Source organism: Colius striatus, chromosome Z (assembly GCF_028858725.1).
Source record: "Colius striatus isolate bColStr4 chromosome Z, bColStr4.1.hap1, whole genome shotgun sequence".
Lineage (NCBI taxonomy): Eukaryota > Metazoa > Chordata > Aves > Coliiformes > Coliidae > Colius > Colius striatus.
Window position 1 is genome coordinate 59,741,179 of NC_084790.1, and position 18,054 is coordinate 59,759,232.

Genomic DNA, 18,054 nt, shown 5'->3' on the forward strand with positions numbered 1-18,054 from the left:
AGTCTTTGTGAAAAGCATTTCCTGTTGAGCATGTACTTGGCAGTAATTTTTCAACTTAGACATTGCTTTGCTACAATGCAACAGGCTCATTTTTCCTTTAACAATATTCTGTCAAATTCAGTATGTCTTCTCTTGTCCTAATACTTTCCACAAAAAATCTCATATTTCATTTCCCAGGTTAATTATATATATTAACAGTTACTACTAGAAACCTTACTATAATAAAGTAATATAGTTAAAATTTTTTCCTCAGTGATTTTCTCAAATTAAAAACTGTTTCTACAAATTGTTTGAGGCAGATGTCAGTAGAGGCCAAGTATAAGCAGGCAAGAGACTCAGAAATGTCCCAGAAAAAGGACTGCTGAAAAGTGTGAATCAGTATGGAACCTGTATTTTAGATTCACCTCTCAGAGTACCAATGAGAAATTTATTTTATGTTGCTGCTTTTGTTTTTGTTTAAAGCCTAAGCTGTTATTTTTTACAAACACAGTTCTGAGCAAAATATGTAATTTGCTTCTGGAATTTGTACTATGGATATTTTCCATACTTTTCCCAATCATTCTAAATGATGCATTCTCAAATGTTAAGACAGACGACTGCATGGTACACAGGAGGAAAGAAAGAGAATAAAAATAACAGCTGAGTCGATGTCATGAAGCAATTTTTGTTTTATATAAGACATAAAAAGGCCAAGTTGTTGATATAAAGACCCTGAGGGGAGTGAGAGTCATTTAAAAGCACAGCTATGCATCCCAGGGTACAGGCAGTAACAGAGAGGAATTGGCTTTCTGGAAACATCATTATAGAATGCCAGATTGCAAGTCATTATTTTCAGAAGTGCCTTTGCAAAGAATTCAAGGATCAACAACTGAGACATAAAACCAGAGAAAATCAGTGGTAACTTATGGAATCCTGATGCTTTCTTATGGTCAGGAAGAGGGTAGGTGACGCAGAACAACAGGGTCAGGAGCTTGAGCAAGGAAGGCATCTTGGCTCAGCAGTGTACTTGCTCTCTGAACCACTATGCTCTGTCTGTATAAAATGAAGATGTTAATTTTTCCTTGCAAATTCACTTCCAGTGAGGCATAGCAGATTAGTGTTTGCTGACTTTTCTTATGGTGTGTCAATGAATGCCACAGAAAATAATCATGGAACCAGCACAGTGGTGTTGAATAAAAGAACTAACAGGGATTACTGTAGAAGAGCTTACATTACATTTTCAGCAAAGGGCCAGCTGAAAGAACAGTTTAAATTAATACCATCGTGTAGGCCTGCAATTAGTTGCCTCTTTAGGCTTAGTGGATCGAAATGTTTTATTTTATTATACTTCTTATAGCACAGTAATTAGCAGTATTGCTGGCATCAAGAATAGCAAAAGTAGCTTACAAAGAAGGAAAGTTGAAAAATGAATCAACTTGCCCATCTGCAAATTCAGCTTCTCACATACTCAGAGGGGAGGCAATGTTTGAAACATACAGATTTTTCACATGTTCCTTTTCAGGGTTAAGTAAAGGTTGCCCATCCATCTAAGTAAAATCAATAATTAGTGATTGTGGGATAGATGACATGTCATAAAACTAAGTCCCTTTTCTTCTCTACATGCCATCAATGACCTGCCCAGCCTCTCTTATTGACCCTCTTTAGAACTTGTCTCCAATCGTAGAAAGAAAAGATCTATTTGTTTACAGTGCATTAAGGTGTTACAACAGTCTTCACTGGCAAAATATAATGTCTACTGACATAAATAGTGACTAGTCTACTACCCTTTTATGTGACAAAACTCAGCATTAAAATTGCAAATCTTTTCACTGTCTACAACATCAGACTGAAAGGTTTACGGGAGGCTTTTTGGCTATTATCAGTGTCCTTCTGTCTGGTATTCTTTAAAGAGAGGTAAATGGATTATTTTTTTTGTGCTTTGAGAAAAATCTGTTTACATTTGACTTAACATAATTTTAACATAATTTCATAAAATCATAGAATCATAGAATGGTAGAGATTGGAATGGACCTTTAGAGATCATCTAGTCCAACCCCCCTGCAGAAGCAGGGTTACCTAGATCAGATCTCATAGGAACATGTCCAGGCGGGTCTTGAAGATCTCCAAGGAAGGAGACTCCACAACCCTCCCTGGGCAGCCTGTGCCAGGGCTCCGTCACTCTCACGGTGAAATAGTTTTTTCTTATGTTTTTTCTTATGTTTAAGTGGAACTTTTTGTGTTCTAGCTTCATCCCATTACCCCTTGTCCTGTTACTATCTACCATAGAAAAGAGGGATGTCCCAACCTCCTGACATTCACCCTTTAGACATTTATAAATGTTAATAAGATCTCCGCTCAATCTCCTCTTCTCCAGACTAAACAGCCCCAGTTCCCGCAGCCTTTCCTCGTATGAAAGATGTTCCATACCCCTGATTATCTTGGTGGCCCTATGCTGGGCTCTCTCCAGCAGTCCCCTGTCCCTCTTCAGCTGAGGAGCCCAGAACTGGACACAGGACTCCAGATGAGGCCTCACCAGGGCAGAGTAGAGAGGGAGAAGAACCTCCCCTGACCTGGTGGCCACACTCTTCTTGATGCATCCCAGGATGCCATTGGCCTTCTTGGCCATGAGGGCATATTACTGGCTCGTGTTTATTTTATTATCAATCAAGTCTGGCAGGTCTTTCTCTGCAGAGCTGCTCTTCAGCAGTTTGACCTCCAGCCTGTAAAGGTTTCAACATCTTCATCAACGACGTGGATGAGGGGACATAGTGTACTCTCAGCAAGTTCGCTTATGACACCAAAGTGGGAGCACTGGCTGATTCTCCAGAAGGCTGTGCTGACATTCAGCGGGACCTTGACTGGGCTGAGAGTTGGGCAGAGAGGAACCTCATGAGGTTCAACAAGGACAAGTGCAGAGTCCTGCATCTGGGAAGGAACAACCCCATGCCCCAGTACAGGTGATGGAGCAGTGGCACAGGCTGCCCAGACGGATTGTGGAGTCTCCTTCCTTGGAGGTCTTCAAGACCTGCCTGGACATGTTCCTATGTGACCTGATGTAGGTGGAACTGCTTTTGCAAGGGGGTTGGACTAGATGATCTCTAAAGTTCCCTTCCAACCCTACCATTCTATGATTCTATGATGATTGTATGTGCTAAACACTTACTAAAGACAATTCAAAGGTACTGTAAGATGAAGATAGCATTTCTTTCATAATTCAAAATCGTTCCTCCAAAAAGTGATTTTTAACAAATTTGAAAATGGTTTTTACTCCTCTATTTTCAGTACATTCTTTCTGCAAGAGGAACAAAACTGAACTATTGGTATGTTCCCAAAAACATGGGCTGCACTTTCCTATTTACACAGTAGCAGGTATAGATCTGCATTGATTGGAGTGATCTGAGACACAACTGTTTTATTGTTATTGCCCTTGACCCCAACCTATGATAGACTTAAACTCTTTCACATAAAATATCCCATAGTTACCCAAGTTCTTCATTTGTTACAGCAAGGTTGATAAAGATTTTCTGCCTTGCAGTGATATCTTAACCTTGGTTGTCTCTGATTGCTGGGTATGATCTGAATGTCCACAGTCAACATGCATATGAATGATCTTAAAGACAGTGAGAGATAGCCATCCCAGAGGAAAATGAAATCTCAAAGCAGAAGGGCAAACAAACCTTTTCCACCAGCACACTTAAGTTAAATATATTGGAAAATTAAGACTCCTACTAGCAAAAAGTACGCTACCTGCAAACAAGAAAGCCCAGTCAACAAGCACCTGTCATTCCAACTGTATATTTATGGAAAGTGAGTTTTAAATAGTTCAGAAATTATTGAAGACTTACCAAGGCTGCTGGACAAATGACCTGAAGTGATATATTATGCGTGAAAAAAAATAGAGGGAGGAGAGGCTGAGGAGGCCAAAAACAACTAGAGGAGCAGGAAAGGAAACCCCACTTAAGTTTTCAGGAAAGCTGAGCTGGAAATATGGTGCTGTAGAAATGGCAGTACATATAACTCCACATAGAGGAGTTGTAGATGGAGAAGGAGTTGATAGCAGTGGTAGTATTCTGGTAATTAAAATAGGGGTCATTTGCATTCAAGAGCAAGATAAAAATGAGTTGTGGGGACTGCTAATGCCTAAAGAGGCAAGCCATGTTATTGATAATGAAGAAAGACAGATTGAAAGGCAGAAAGGAACTGCCAGGATATATCTCGTAACAAATTGTAAGGTGGGAAAGTAGTTCTTGTACTGCTTCTATGAGCATCAAATATAGATATCTATCTGCCCAAGATGAAGTTAGAGGAAATATGGTTTAAGTCCTATAAAAGACCAAAATCACACTAAGTAGTATGACTGTCACTGAGATTTTCACTGAGTATTCAGTTTAGTAGTGGAAATTAATGACAAATTTCCATCTTTGTATCCAACACTGCTCATCCCAACCACCATAAAATATCAAACAATAACAAAAGGGACAGGATTTTTAGAATCCTACAGAGTACAGGAAGAAAGTGCTTTTGCTGCTTGTAATTGATACATTTCAAGCCCTATAAAGAGATTTGTTTTTAACATTTTAAAATTATTAGGTACAAAGCACTGACTTTTAGCAATCTATAAAGTACTAAAACCATATAAAAATATATCTAAATAAAAAATACATGGTAGTCCTTGAACTTCCGCACTGAGTATAATGTTATAAGACAATCATATCTGTATCTCAGGAGTAAGTATGGTGGTTCAGAAACCAGAAATGTAACTTGCAGAATATGTGAGAATTACAATACTCACTACCTGCAAAAGAGGGCATTCAAAAGGCAATGTTGCCTGTACCTATGATGTTCCTGTAGATGTTGTCTACCCCAGCTCTCTCAATGGAAACGCTGATAGACTTACAGAGTAAGGCATGGGCAACATTAACAGATGCCATCAATTTGACAGCCTTGATACCTGTTTCTCAGGGCAGAAAGTGTTCTTGCATGGGAGGTCAAGGACAACAGGAAGGGTTTCTACAAATACGTTGCAGATAAACTAACACTAGAGGCAACGTATGCCCACCGTTGAATGAGGCGGTTGCCCTGGTGACAGAGGAGGCAAAGTTACAATCTCGATGTACATAAATCCATGGGCCTTGATGGGATGCACCTGTGGGTGCTGAGGGAGCTGGCAGAGGTCATTGCTAAACCACTCTCCATCATCTTCAGTATGTCATGGAGACCAGGAGAGGTGCCTGAGGACTGGAGGAGAGCAAATGTCATTCCAGTCTTCAAAAAGGGCGAGAAGGAGGAGCCAGGTAACTACAGACTGGTCAGCCTCACCTCCATCCCTGGAAAGATAACAAAATGACTTATCCTGAGTTCTGTCTCCAGGCATCTAAAGGACAAGAGGGTCATTAGGAGCAGTCAACATGGTTTTAACAAAGGGAAGTCATGTTTGACCTGATAGCTTTTTATGAAGGTGTAGCCAGGTGGATAGATGGCGGTAGTGCAGTGGATGTGGTTTATCTGGATTTCAGTAAAGCATTTGACACCATCTCCCACAGCATCCTCGCAGCAAAACTGAGAAAGTACAGGCTGGATGATCAGGCAGTGAGGTGGATTGTTAACTGGTTGAAGGGAAGAAGGCAGAGAGTTGTGATCAATGGGGCATGGTCTACTTGGAAGCCAGTATCTAGTGGAGTCCCTCAGGGGTCAGTGCTGGGATCAGTACTGTTCAATCTATTCATTAATGATCTTGTTGAGGGAACAGAGGACACTGTCAGCAAGTTTGATGATGATACTAAACTGGGGGGAGTAGCTGACACACCAAAAGGCTGTGCTGCCATTCAATGAGACCTGGACATACTGGAGAGTTGGGCAGAGAGTAATCTAATGAAATTCAACAAGGGCAAGTGAAAAGTCTTGCATTTGGGGAAAAAAAAAAATCCCAAACATGTACCAGTACAGGTTGGGAAATGAACTGTTAGAGAGCAGTGTAGGGCAAAGGGACCTGGGTTCTTGGTGGACAACAGGATGAGTATGAGCCAGCAATGTGCCCTCGTGGCCAAGAAGGCCAATGGCATTCTGGGATGTATTAGAAGGGCTGTGGGCAGTAGGTCAAGAGAGATTCTCTTCCCTCTCTACTCTGCCCGGTCTGTGTGAGACCACATCTGGAATACTGTGTCCTGTTCTGGGCCCCTCAGTTCAAGAAGGAGAGGGAGAAAGTTCAGCACTGGGTCACAAAGATGATGGAGTGGAGCATCTCCCTTCTGATGAAAGGCTGAGGGAGCTGGGGCTCTTCAGCTTGGAGGGGACTGGGGGGTACTCTCAATAATGTTTACAAATATGTAAAAGGCCAGGAGCCAGGCTCTTCTCAGTGACGTCCAATAATAGGACAAAGGGCAACAGGTATTAGTTGGAACAAAAGAGGTTCCAAAGAAATACAAGGAAGAATTTCTTCCCAGGGAGGGTGACAGATCACTGGAACTGGCTGCCCAGATGGGTTGTTGAGTCTCCTTCTTTGGAGACATTCAAAACCTACCTGGACGAGTTCCTGTGTGTCTTATTGTAGGTGGTCCTGCTCTGGCAGGAGAGTTGGACCAGATTATCTTTCAAGGTCCCTTCCAGCCCTTGAGATTCTGTGATTCTGTGATAACTTGCACTATTCATTTAGTACACTATCCCCTTTGCATGGTTTGAGTGATGAACAGACAACAATGCTTATAAAGTATATATCTTCCATATTTTTATGGAACTATGAAGAATCAATAAAATTAACAGAATTTGAACCACTTTCCCATTCAAACAGTACAGAAATCGCCAAAGTAATGCTAAGACGTTTTTTAAATACTTCATTTATGTATGCAAAATTCTTTCAGGGTAAAACTTTTCCAATGACAATATTAATCTAGTACTTCATAAATGTTATTTAATATTCATAACAGTGTTTGGATGTGGTACAGTTATTTCCATTGGAATGGCCTTCAGTGTTATGTATTCTAATGAATGTAGACCTGGATTTTGCATATAGATCATGTTTATTAGAAAGAAAATATTTCTTGCTGCAACGAGTGAGAAATGTTTTGAACTCTGTTTCATTCTTAGAATCATAGAATCATAGAATGGTAGGGGTTGGAAGGGACCTTTAGAGATCATCTGAAACAGCTCCACCTAGATCAAGTCGCATAGGAACATGTCCAGGCAGGTCTTGAAGAACTCCAAGGAAGGAGACTCAATAACCCCTCTGGAAAGCCTGTACCACTGCTCTGTCTCCCTCACCTGAAATAGTTTTTTCTTATATTTAAGTGGAATTTTTTCTGTTCCAACTTCATCCCATTACCCCTTGTCCTGTTGCTAGCTACTATAGAAAAAAGGGATGTCCCAACCTCCTGACACCCCCAATTTAGATATTTATAAATATTAATAAGATCAACCCTCAGTCTCCTCTTCTCCAGACTAAACAGCCCCAGTTCCTGCAGCCTTTCCTCATATGAAAGATGTTCCAGTCTCTTGATCATCTTGGTGGCCCTGTGCTGGACTCTCTCCAGAATTTCTCTGTCCTTCTTGAGCTGAGGAGCCCAGAACTGGACACAGGACTCCAGATGAGGCCTCACCAGGGCAGAGTAGAGAGGGAGAAGAACCTCCCTTGACCTTCTGGCCACACTCTTCTTGATGCATCCCAGGATGCCATTGGCCTTCTTGGCTACGAGGGCACACTGCTGGCTCATGTTCAGTTTATTATCAGTCAGGACTCCCAGGTCTCTCTCTGCAGAGCTGCTCTTCAGCAATTTGACCCCCAGCCTGTACTGGTGTGTGGGGTTGCTCCTGCCCAGATGCAGGACTCTGCACTTGTCCTTGTTGAACCTCATGAGGTTCCTCTCTGCCCAACTCTCAAGCAGGTTGAGATCCTGTTGAATGGCAGCACAGCCTTCTGGGGAATCAGCCAGTCCTCCCAGTTTGGTGTCATCAGCGAACTTTTTGGGGGTACACTATGTCCCCTCATCCAGGTCATTGATGAAGATGTTGAACAAGACTGGCCCCAGAACCGATCTCTGAGGAACTCCACTGGCCACAGGCCTCCAACTCGACTCTGTGCCATTGATCACCACCCTCTGGGCTCTGTCATTCAGCCAGCTCTCGATCCACCTCACTGTCCACTCATCCAAGCCACACTGCCCGAGCTTTCTGATGAGGATGTTATGGGAGACAGTGTCAAAAGCCTTGCTGAAGTCAAGGTAGATGACATCTGCTGCTCTCCCCTCATCTAGCCAGCCAATTACACACTCATAGAAGGCTCTCAGGTTGGTCAAACAGGATTTCCCCTTGGTGAATCCATGTTGACTCCCCCTGATAACCATCTTTACCTTCATATGCTTAGTGATAACATTCAGGATGAGTTGTTCCATCACCTTTCCAGGGATGGAGGTGAGGCTGACCAGCCTGTAGTTTCCTGGCTCATTCTTCTTGCCCTTTTTGAAGACTGGCGTGGCATTGGCCTTTCTCCAGTCCTCAGGCACCTCGCCTGTCCTCCATGATTATTCAAAAATGATGGAGACAGGCTTAGCAATCACATCAGCCAGCTCTCTCAGCACTCTAGAATGCATCCCATCAGGACTCATTGACTTATGAGCATTAAGCTTGGCCAACAAGTCTTTAACCTCTTCCTCTTCCACCCAGGGCAAGTCCTCTGCATTCCTGGCCATCCTGTTGTCCTTACTGGACTGGGCTTCTCAAGGGTGAGCCTTGGCCATAAAGACTGAAGCAAAGAAGGCATTCAGTACTTCAGCCTTCTCTGCATCTTCGGTCAGCAGGGCACCCTCTGTGTTCAGCAGCAGGCCCACATTACCCCTCGTCATCCTGCTGCTGATGTACTTGAAAAATGCCTTATTGCTGTCCTTAACATCCCTGGCTAAATTTAATTCTAGAAGGGTTCTAGCCTTCCTAGTTGCACCCCTGCATGTACTGGCAATGTTCCTATACTCTTCCCAAGAAGCCAGCCCCTGTTTCCACCTCTCATAGATGGCTGCTTTCTGCCTGAGTTGTCCCAGCAGATCCTTGCTCAGCCATGGAGGCCTCCTGCCTTAGGCAGTAAATGCTTTTATTGTATAATTATTTCATTTCTGAACTTGGTATATTAATCTTTTTTCCAACTGCTCCTCAGCAAGCTGATGAGCTGGAAAGTGCAAAAAGCTTCAGAGTGGAACTTCATCAGCACTGTTAGGGGAGTCCGGAAAACAGCAGAGATTCCCAAAAGCATGAGAAAAGGAAAACTCAGAAAAGGTCCCTTTCCATCTCCTTAAAATAACTAGAACACAATTTCTCAAACTTCAGGCATTTACTCACCAAGTTAAGTTTGAAAAGAGTTGTTCATTGGTCATGCTTTTAATGACATATTTTCTTTTCCAAAGTTTCCTGCTACCAGGACTATCTCTCCTAGATTTTTAGATTTTTGGAGGGACAGGCAGCTCTCCAAAGATGCAAATATGTCGTGTCACGTAGAGGGCTCATGTGAATGCAGAGGCTGCTGATCTTAAAAAGAGCTGTCTAGTTCCCATCACACACTCCCAGGGCTCCAACATCTTCCCGCACTTTGGCTGGAAAATTCCAACATGCTGACTTGGTACTGACTCCTCACTGTGAAAACACAATGGGATCCATTCTCCTATCATGGACAAGTTATGCACATAAAATCCATGTTAACTAAGAGAAGAATAGACTGCATTAGCCTTAGCACGACATGACTCCTTTGAATGCTTACAACATTTTTCAGTGAACTGTGTTGAGGACAGAATACTTTCTCCCTTCCCCCACCTTTGCTCTTTCTCCTTGTACAAATCTGTAGCAGCATAGCTACCACCTCTCATCTGTATAAGGCTCTCAAAAAGTATATTAATTCTTCTCAGTTTCCCCTTTCTGTAGCTTAAGTAGGGGCATACTTCTTATTTTAAAGTAATTGGCATTCACCTTTGGATGATTCTGCCCACCTGCTTCATCCAAGTCCCTTGTTGCACAGTGGCTTTGATGAAACTGATAAGATAAGGTGATCTGGGACCAGCTATTTGATGTGGTAAGATATGCCTGGTAATTGGGAGGATAGATGAATAGAGTTGTTTTGAGTTGGAGTGTATAAAGAGTGAAGACAAAAGAGGAAATTCCAGACTAGCAGTTCAATGAGACCCTATAGTTGCCAAGTCAAGTGACATTCATCTCATATAATTGGTATGATAATGGTCCAGATAATTACTAATTTTGATCTACACTATTGTCTTCTATAAGCTTTGGATGTTATGTTATTTTTGTGTTATAAGACAATAGCAAACCAAGACAAGTCATAGCAATGCCAAAACCAACCAACCAAATGAACAACTTGACATGTTACTCTTCTCTCCAGATCCTTATTTCTTCCAGAACAACACCAATAAAGAGAGAGGTTTTGAAATTAATTAAATAGTACTAATTTAAGATGGAGAGATAAGAATTGCAGATTTGAATTATTAGAAATTCCCTGAATTTCTAATCCTGATCCCTGTAAGTGCAGACATTTTATCTGAAGGGCAGAAACAACCATAGAATAGTTCTTAAAAGTGTTTGATCTAGAGCTTTCTGAAGTAAATGGTAGTTCCCCTATTGTCTTCAGTGACTTTGAATACAAGCTGCAAATATTTGTGTAGGAAAAAAAATCTTTCGTGACAGATAGTAGCCTCATAAATTTAAATAATAGTTGGACAATTCATTTTGATCACTTATGGTAATCAATTGCTTCTCAGTCAAATAGTAATATATTCATAAGAATAAATTAGTCAACAGTGGTTTATTCTTTGAACAGTATTCGATTACTTGAACGGGTTTATTACTTGTAAATAGTAAGTTGAAACAGAAGTTTTGGTTTAACTATGATAGCAACTTAGGTAAAATATCATGCTTATTTGGTTTGTTCTCATTTTTGTGTAAAAAAGTTGTATAATCATTTAGTGTTTATTTTATTATGTATACCTTCTACTCAAGAGAGTTGGCATTGTTGTTCCCAACAGTGATGGATACAAGCAGATCATGCCCTATGACCTCTATCATCCTCTTCCTCGGTATGTAAAACAGCCAACCAGATGCTAGGATTAAAAAAGAAATTTCCTTCTTTTTTACTCTTCTATGCATTTCTGCTTAACACTAAGCTAAGAAATGCTGCTTTTCCCTTTCTCTAAACTGCTGCAGATTATCTTAGAGATGTTCAAGTGCTAAATTGCTGTTATAAATTGTTGATGCTTAACTGTGACAATATTTTAGCTGATGCAGCATTGCAAACTTATTGTGTGATCCTGTTCTTTCTCTTTCCTCACTTCCCACTCCCATGTCCCCTTTGTCTCACACCTTTCCTTTTTCTTCCCTTTACTCATCTCTGAACATAACCTATTGCTTTTTAAAGTACCATCAGGCTTTCTCGCTACGATGGTGCTGCTTCTGATATGCTTATAAATTGTGAGATTTGGGGGTTAGATGGTGTTAGTGTTGTGTTCTAATTGTGCAAACACATGCTAGTGCTTTCGTCAAAGGCATTAATCTGTTAAGTTTTCAAAGAAATCAGAGATCAGGGGCAGGAATAGGATCAAGGCCTGATTTGTTTTATTAATAATCTCACAATTGAAATGTCTCTAATGTAGGATGAGATTCTCATGGAAATGGTCACATGAGTAATTACTCATACGGCAGTGAACAAGACTGATGCTAATAAAACATTCGGTAGCTGACGAATAATAACCTTTGGGTTTGAAATACTGCCTGAACATGCAACAGTATTGCACTGTGTTTCCCTCTTCATTAATTTATTGTGTCATGGAGCACAAAAACACAGAAAGAACCCCCTAGGCAACTTGTTAGTCTCATCCTGGTGAGGAAATGGTCTCCTTCAAACCATGGCAAGGCCTAATGCAGAGAGCTTTCAGGATCACTGTGCAAGCACAGTGCATTCACATTCAACAGTTTTCAGCCAAACCATGTACTCACCCCAAACTGTAGGTGATAAAACAAGGGAAGTAACTTACTTGCAAAGCATTGTGGCTGCCATTGATGATTTGTGTCACTTGGACACAAAATTAATTGTATTAATTTCTCTTCCTAGCTAAGTGCTTAAATTTATACACACACAGTCATTAACACCAAATATTGGTGAGATACCTTATAAAATATATCATGGTATCTAATTCCTTTTTTTTTCCTGAGGAAAGAAAACTTTGTTCTTTATTTTTAGAAAAACTGTATACATACCTTATAACCTCAAAAATTAAGCCTCTGTTAGTAAGGAATATAGAAGCTAGAATATTAATGCAGGTTTCACAACTCTAGCTTTGAATAAAGCAGCTTTTCTCTTGTGTACAAAGTGTATGTAGATTGACAAAAGACAGAGACTGGTTTTATAACAGAAAATGATTCATCAGTACTTAACAGTAGAGGGACTGTATTTAAGGAAAGTGCATTCTGAGCTGGCAACTAGTCAGAAGCTTTTTTACTTCTGAAGAAAATTCAAAAGAAAGGATCAAAATCCCCTGAGGTATTTGGCTTTCAGTAACACTGGAAAAAAAATAAATTAAAATTTATCCCCTGGAAATGATCAAAAGGCTGAGACTATTTCTCAAGATGTTCTGGATTATAGTCTCATCCCACAACAGTCTCTTTACATCTACTCTCCCCACTCCTTGATTTTTCAGGGTGTGACTGCTGACTGGGACCTCCGCCCCCTTTCTACTTCTGTTGTTTTTCCATTGTTTCCTCTCTTCTCCCTCTTCCCCACTCCCCTACATGTTCCTATGAATCCATGAACAGGCCTCATGTCTTCCTCACCTTGAGAGGGAAGACACAGGTATATGTCTTTTCTTCAAACCTCAGAGGCAGCAGAAACTGAGCAGACCACAAGGCTAGCATGAGACAGGACCAAGTCAAGGGGATAAAAGTATAACTTTCCTCTGAACCTGCAGAGTTTAGGTAAAAGAACCCCAAACAAATAAAACTTCAACTAAACCAGAGATGCCCTGATTGCATTACCTGTCTGAGATTGTCACCCTATACCAAGGATACAGGAGAGTGACAAACACTCCAAAAGAAGTGGAGAGCATATTTGGGAAGGTTTCTTTGCAAGACTTCCCTACAGTAATCCCTCAGCCTCGAATTTTATCACCAATAGGGAAAGGTATGTTTCAGCAAATAATATGCTTACTTTTAAAGCATGACTGATTCCTTTCAGAAAGTCTTGGTCAATGTTACACCTAGAAGAGGAGATCTGACACCTGCTTTAAGAGCTGTGCAACAGAGAAACTTCACCTACCTATCTTACACTTATGCAAAACCTAAGGAATAAACTGCTTGCCTAGATTTAATTTGCTTGATACTACTGAGGCTGCCTAAGGCTCCAAGGAGTTCCTAGTGTCATTGTTTTATATGCCTGGGAAAAGCTGGCTCAGGCTAGCTGCAGCAGATTCTGCTGTTCACAAGTTTCAATTTGAGGCCTTTTCATTTAGATTTGTGGTAGTGACAAATCTTAGCTTCTGGGAAACTTGTCTACCAAAAGCACAGGTAAAAGGTCTAAACTAAAAACATTGCTAAAATTACCCATTCATTACATATGTGGCTTATACTGAGCACGTGATGATGGATATGTCATGGCATAAACATGGTTTCAGCACTTCTTAATGATAAATTGTGCAATTAATCAGTGTCTTTACCATTCATAAATGCCTATTAACATAAGGCATTTCACATTGAGTTTTATGGTGCTTTCAGACAGCGTGGGTAGTGTTTACATATATTGGAACTGATGAGAAAAAGATGGGTTGTTATGATGAAAAATCAGAGGGAAAGATAAGCATTTTTCATATTGCTTAACAACATCCTGTAATTGTAACTTATTAAAAATAATTCTTTTGTTTTAAGTAGGAGAAAAAATCTTCATCTATTGCTTTTTTTTCCTTCTTGCCTGAAAAACAGTTGGGTTTTTTTTCCACAAAACAGTTTTTTAAGTAAAAAAAATTAAACTTATGACCAAAATCACTGGAAAAAAAAAAAAAAAAACAACTAAGTTTTGGGAAATATTTCCACATAGACAGAACACGTCCACTTCTGTACCATACGGCAGGTAAAGGCTTATACAGGAATAGCCACACTGGAGCATGACAACAGTCCTGTGGCAATGGTTTAAGAGAGGAAATAGCAGACTATTTTATGTGGACAGACATGTATACACATAAAAGAATACAAATATTACTGCATATGCATCATTGTCAAGAAAATGTTCTTATAAGGATCTGTAGCTTTGCAGAACATGCATCTTGTTTTGTGGATTTGTCATTACATTCTTAAATGGCATCTGTAGAAAAAAGATGGTTTCTCAGTTCCTCTTACTGCCTCAATTTTAAGGAAACAGGGTCCATGTTCTATATCAATCAGAGGCCACATACCCTATCAGTGTAAGCACATCTTGTCTTTCATAATTTCTTCCCATCTTCTTTTTTCCCTCAATTGTTTCCCAGGAAAGAGACATTGCCGTTTCCCACTACGCTTTTGAAAAGGATCATCAGCTTCAGAGCACACTAAGTTGCCAGAGATTTGTGACAAAGATTCCTCAGAACATGAGAAATTAATTAAACAAAAGGAATTAAGTCAAAAGTATTTAGTTTCTGTGAAAGTAGTCATTGAGTTAGGGGCAAAAAGGAGTTTTCTCATTATTAATCTGTGACTTAGTGACAGCAGCCGTTAGGGACCTTTGCTGTTATGGTTACTTATTTAAAATATAAAATATATAAATATATATATGAAAATATAAAAATATTATTATAATATGTATTTTTCAGTATTTTTACTGACATTAATCAGAAAAAAGGAAACTCTCCTGCAGATAAGAGGGTGTATGGTATGGGTGGTGGTGGAGGTAGCAGGGGTTCCTTTTCCTGATGCCTTTGTTTTGGGGTTGGTATTTTTTCCCTAGATGGGAAAGCACACCCTGGACTGCCTGTTCCTCATCCTGTGGAGGAGGCATTCAAAGCCGCAGCATCTCATGTGTGGAAGAAGACATTCAAGGGCATATCAGCCCTGTGGAAGAATGGAAATGCATGTATACTCCAAAGATGCCTATTGTCCAACCTTGCAATATATTTGACTGCCCGAAATGGCTTGCTCAGGAGTGGTCTCCGGTAATTGGCTTAGCTTTGTTGGTTTTTAATGTATCGCAGTAAGAATATATCTGAAATTATAGTTTAGTGACATTATAGAAGTAGGAACTTTCACTACTTTTTTTCCCTATTACTATGACCTCTCTTTTAAATTATGCTGTCTAGCTAAATGTATTAGTAAGATTAACATGGTTAAGGATAATGATTGGAAAATAAATCAGATCTGTAATGTTAATTATTGAACTCTACTAATAATAGGCTGAGAACAAAACCAAAGTGCACCAAACAAAACCATTAAGCATGTAATGGTTTATCTTTTGATTTATCTTTATTATAATTTTAGAGCCATAAATTGAATATCATGAGTTGCAGAGAAATTTCTGTAAATACATAAAGCCATAAATGATTCCTCTCTTTGATGCCTGTAGTTGTCTGTTCCTGACTCACCTTTCCTTCTGTGTGGAACTAAATGTCTTTGAAATGTCTTCCTACAAGGTAGAAAAATTCTTTGATTTTGTATATAAAGGCTTAATCTGTAATGTAGTTTCTTACTACCTCACATTCTCAGCAAGTAAAATGGATTTTAGAAACTAAGCTAGCTCACTCACAGGTGAGGTGTTCTTGATTGACTGCAAAGCAGTGATTTCCAGATGAAAGCTGCAATTCAAGAGCAAAGTAATATTGGTAGTTACCATAGTCCTCCCCACTGGTTGGTAGTTTTGATCCTCTCCCATGCAGCCACTTCTGAAACGTTCTGTACAGGGGAGAAAAAATTATTTACCTTACCAAAGATAAATGAAAAAAGACTTAAGTGTATAACAGAAGAAAGCCGAAATAGTTTCCCACTCTGTTTGGTGCCATGTTCCAAAATATCTGAGCATCACCCCTATTAACCCATAAGCCCTAGTACTCTGTCCAAGCAAAGCAAAGTGGCTCCAAATGAAACTGACAAGGTGTTACTGAGTATATCCAGTATGGGACAGATGGCCACAAGCCAAGTAACAAGTGCAGAGTGACACTGCAAGAGAAAACCAGCAGCAAAATATCCAAATCAAGTAAATGTGCAGAGCAAAAAGGCAACAAATTTGGTTAATTTTGTACCCTATCCATAACTACCAAATATCGTAATTAATGTTCAAGGTTAGGTTCTTCATTGCGTTCTTCTCTCTGATTTAGACATACTTCTATTGCATATTCTGTTTTTATATATCTCTCCGGTGACATATCATACACATACCTTTTTTTTTTTTTCTTCACCAGTGCACTGTGACTTGTGGACAAGGACTCAGATACCGTGTAGTCCTTTGCATTGATCACAGGGGAATGCATACAGGAGGCTGTAGTCCTAAAACAAAGCCACACATAAAAGAAGAATGTGTCGTACCCACTCCTTGCTACAAACCCAAAGGTAATGGTGTAGAATGTTCTCATAATTTTTTCAGAGCTCTTCTATATTAAGCATATTTCATTTGCTGCTGGTAGTATTGTTTCCACCTACACTGAGTTGTGATTTCATGTCTTCAAGGCTTAGACTCCTATTCTAGTCTGCCTTCTAGCAACTTGGAGTAAATGCTGGCTCCTCTGTCTTTCTTAGAAGCTCTGGGGTTTTCACTGTTAATTTGTGGTCCAGCAGACCAAGCAATATAAATGCAAATTTGATCATAGGGTAAGCATGCTTGACCTCACAGTATTGTAAAAGGAATTAAATATATAAATAACATTTATGGTAGATAAATGTAACCACAATTTTGAAGTGCCTTTTTATAACTTGGAGCTTCAACTAGGTCAGATGCAAACATTATGTATCCCAACAAGAAATTCCTCTTATTAGCAAGGCTTCAAAATTTGTCAGGCTGTTAAACTTGAAGCATCTTACAGCAAGGAGTACTCACAAGTTGTGTAGAAAAGTTTCTTGCCTTGGGGCTCTGACAGTAATACTGGGATAAACTCTTCACAGTTTGTCAAGAGAAGGAAAGAGATTTCTGTAGCTATTTGGAGGTTCTTAAGGATGGGAATGTAATAAAAGGTCCTGGAGACTGGATTGGATTATTGGGCAGTGGCCAGGTGCAACAGACACAGGTATTTGACCATTTCCAACCCCTACCATTCTGTGATTCTATGATTTCCACAGATATGTGATTGTGCATGTGTTTGTGTATGCATACAGTTCTATTGGTACAACCTCTGTGTTTGTATGGTGACTAACTTACAGAAACTTCTGGGCTAGAACAATGCAGATGAACATAATTTCCCTAAATTGGTGACTTGAATTCCACCATAAGAGGAAAAATTAGTTACCATCTTGATACACATTAGGAGCACTTATTATAAAGCCTCTCAAAATAAGACTGACCCATAACCTTGTGCTGATCCAAGGTGGAACAGTAAGATTTGAAATGTTAATTTGGGCACTCAGCGGCCAATGATGAGTGCACTTGTTGAGTTTCAAGATCCCAACTTGTCCAAACCATGGGAATTCACTGTGTCTGCCAGCCAACAAAGTAGTGAAACCCAGATACAGGGCCTCTGGGAAGCAATGGGTATGTTTGCATGGTATCTTGCTGGCTAACATGAGCTCATTTCACCCACTTTCCAAGATTAAAAAAAATGGTCCTCTGACAGTATTGGCATGACTCTGAGCCTCATAACAGAGATTCAGTGTGTCTGGGCTCAGTCAGCCAACCACTTTTATGGGGCTTTATTTGTTTGTAGTGTTCAGAACACAGATGAAGCAAGAGTCTGTCTACCTGCAGCACATAGTATAAGTAAAACACAATACCACACCAAAAAATCAGACCTTGCAGACCAACTACACTGATTTCTACCTAGGGAACCTGAGAAGGGTGCAAGACCAGCTAAAAAAGCTTTGTTTGCCTGCATCTGTCAAGAAATCTCTTGCAATGGGACTTGTCTGGGAACAAAATAAATATCTCTTTGCTGCAAG

At 40.0% G+C, this 18,054-nt stretch overlaps 1 protein-coding gene across 5 annotated transcripts in view; it reads left to right on the top strand.

The window, feature by feature from the left end:
• Positions 1-18,054, top strand: part of ADAMTSL1 (ADAMTS like 1) — a 418,285-nt gene that overhangs the window by 303,033 nt on the left and 97,198 nt on the right. For all 5 annotated transcript variants that reach the window (XM_062017375.1, XM_062017376.1, XM_062017378.1 and 2 more), the window contains 3 exons: positions 10,989-11,039; positions 14,927-15,131; positions 16,371-16,518. In XM_062017375.1, the coding sequence (XP_061873359.1) occupies positions 10,989-11,039; positions 14,927-15,131; positions 16,371-16,518 (404 nt within the window). The remainder of the gene's footprint in view (positions 1-10,988; positions 11,040-14,926; positions 15,132-16,370; positions 16,519-18,054) is intronic.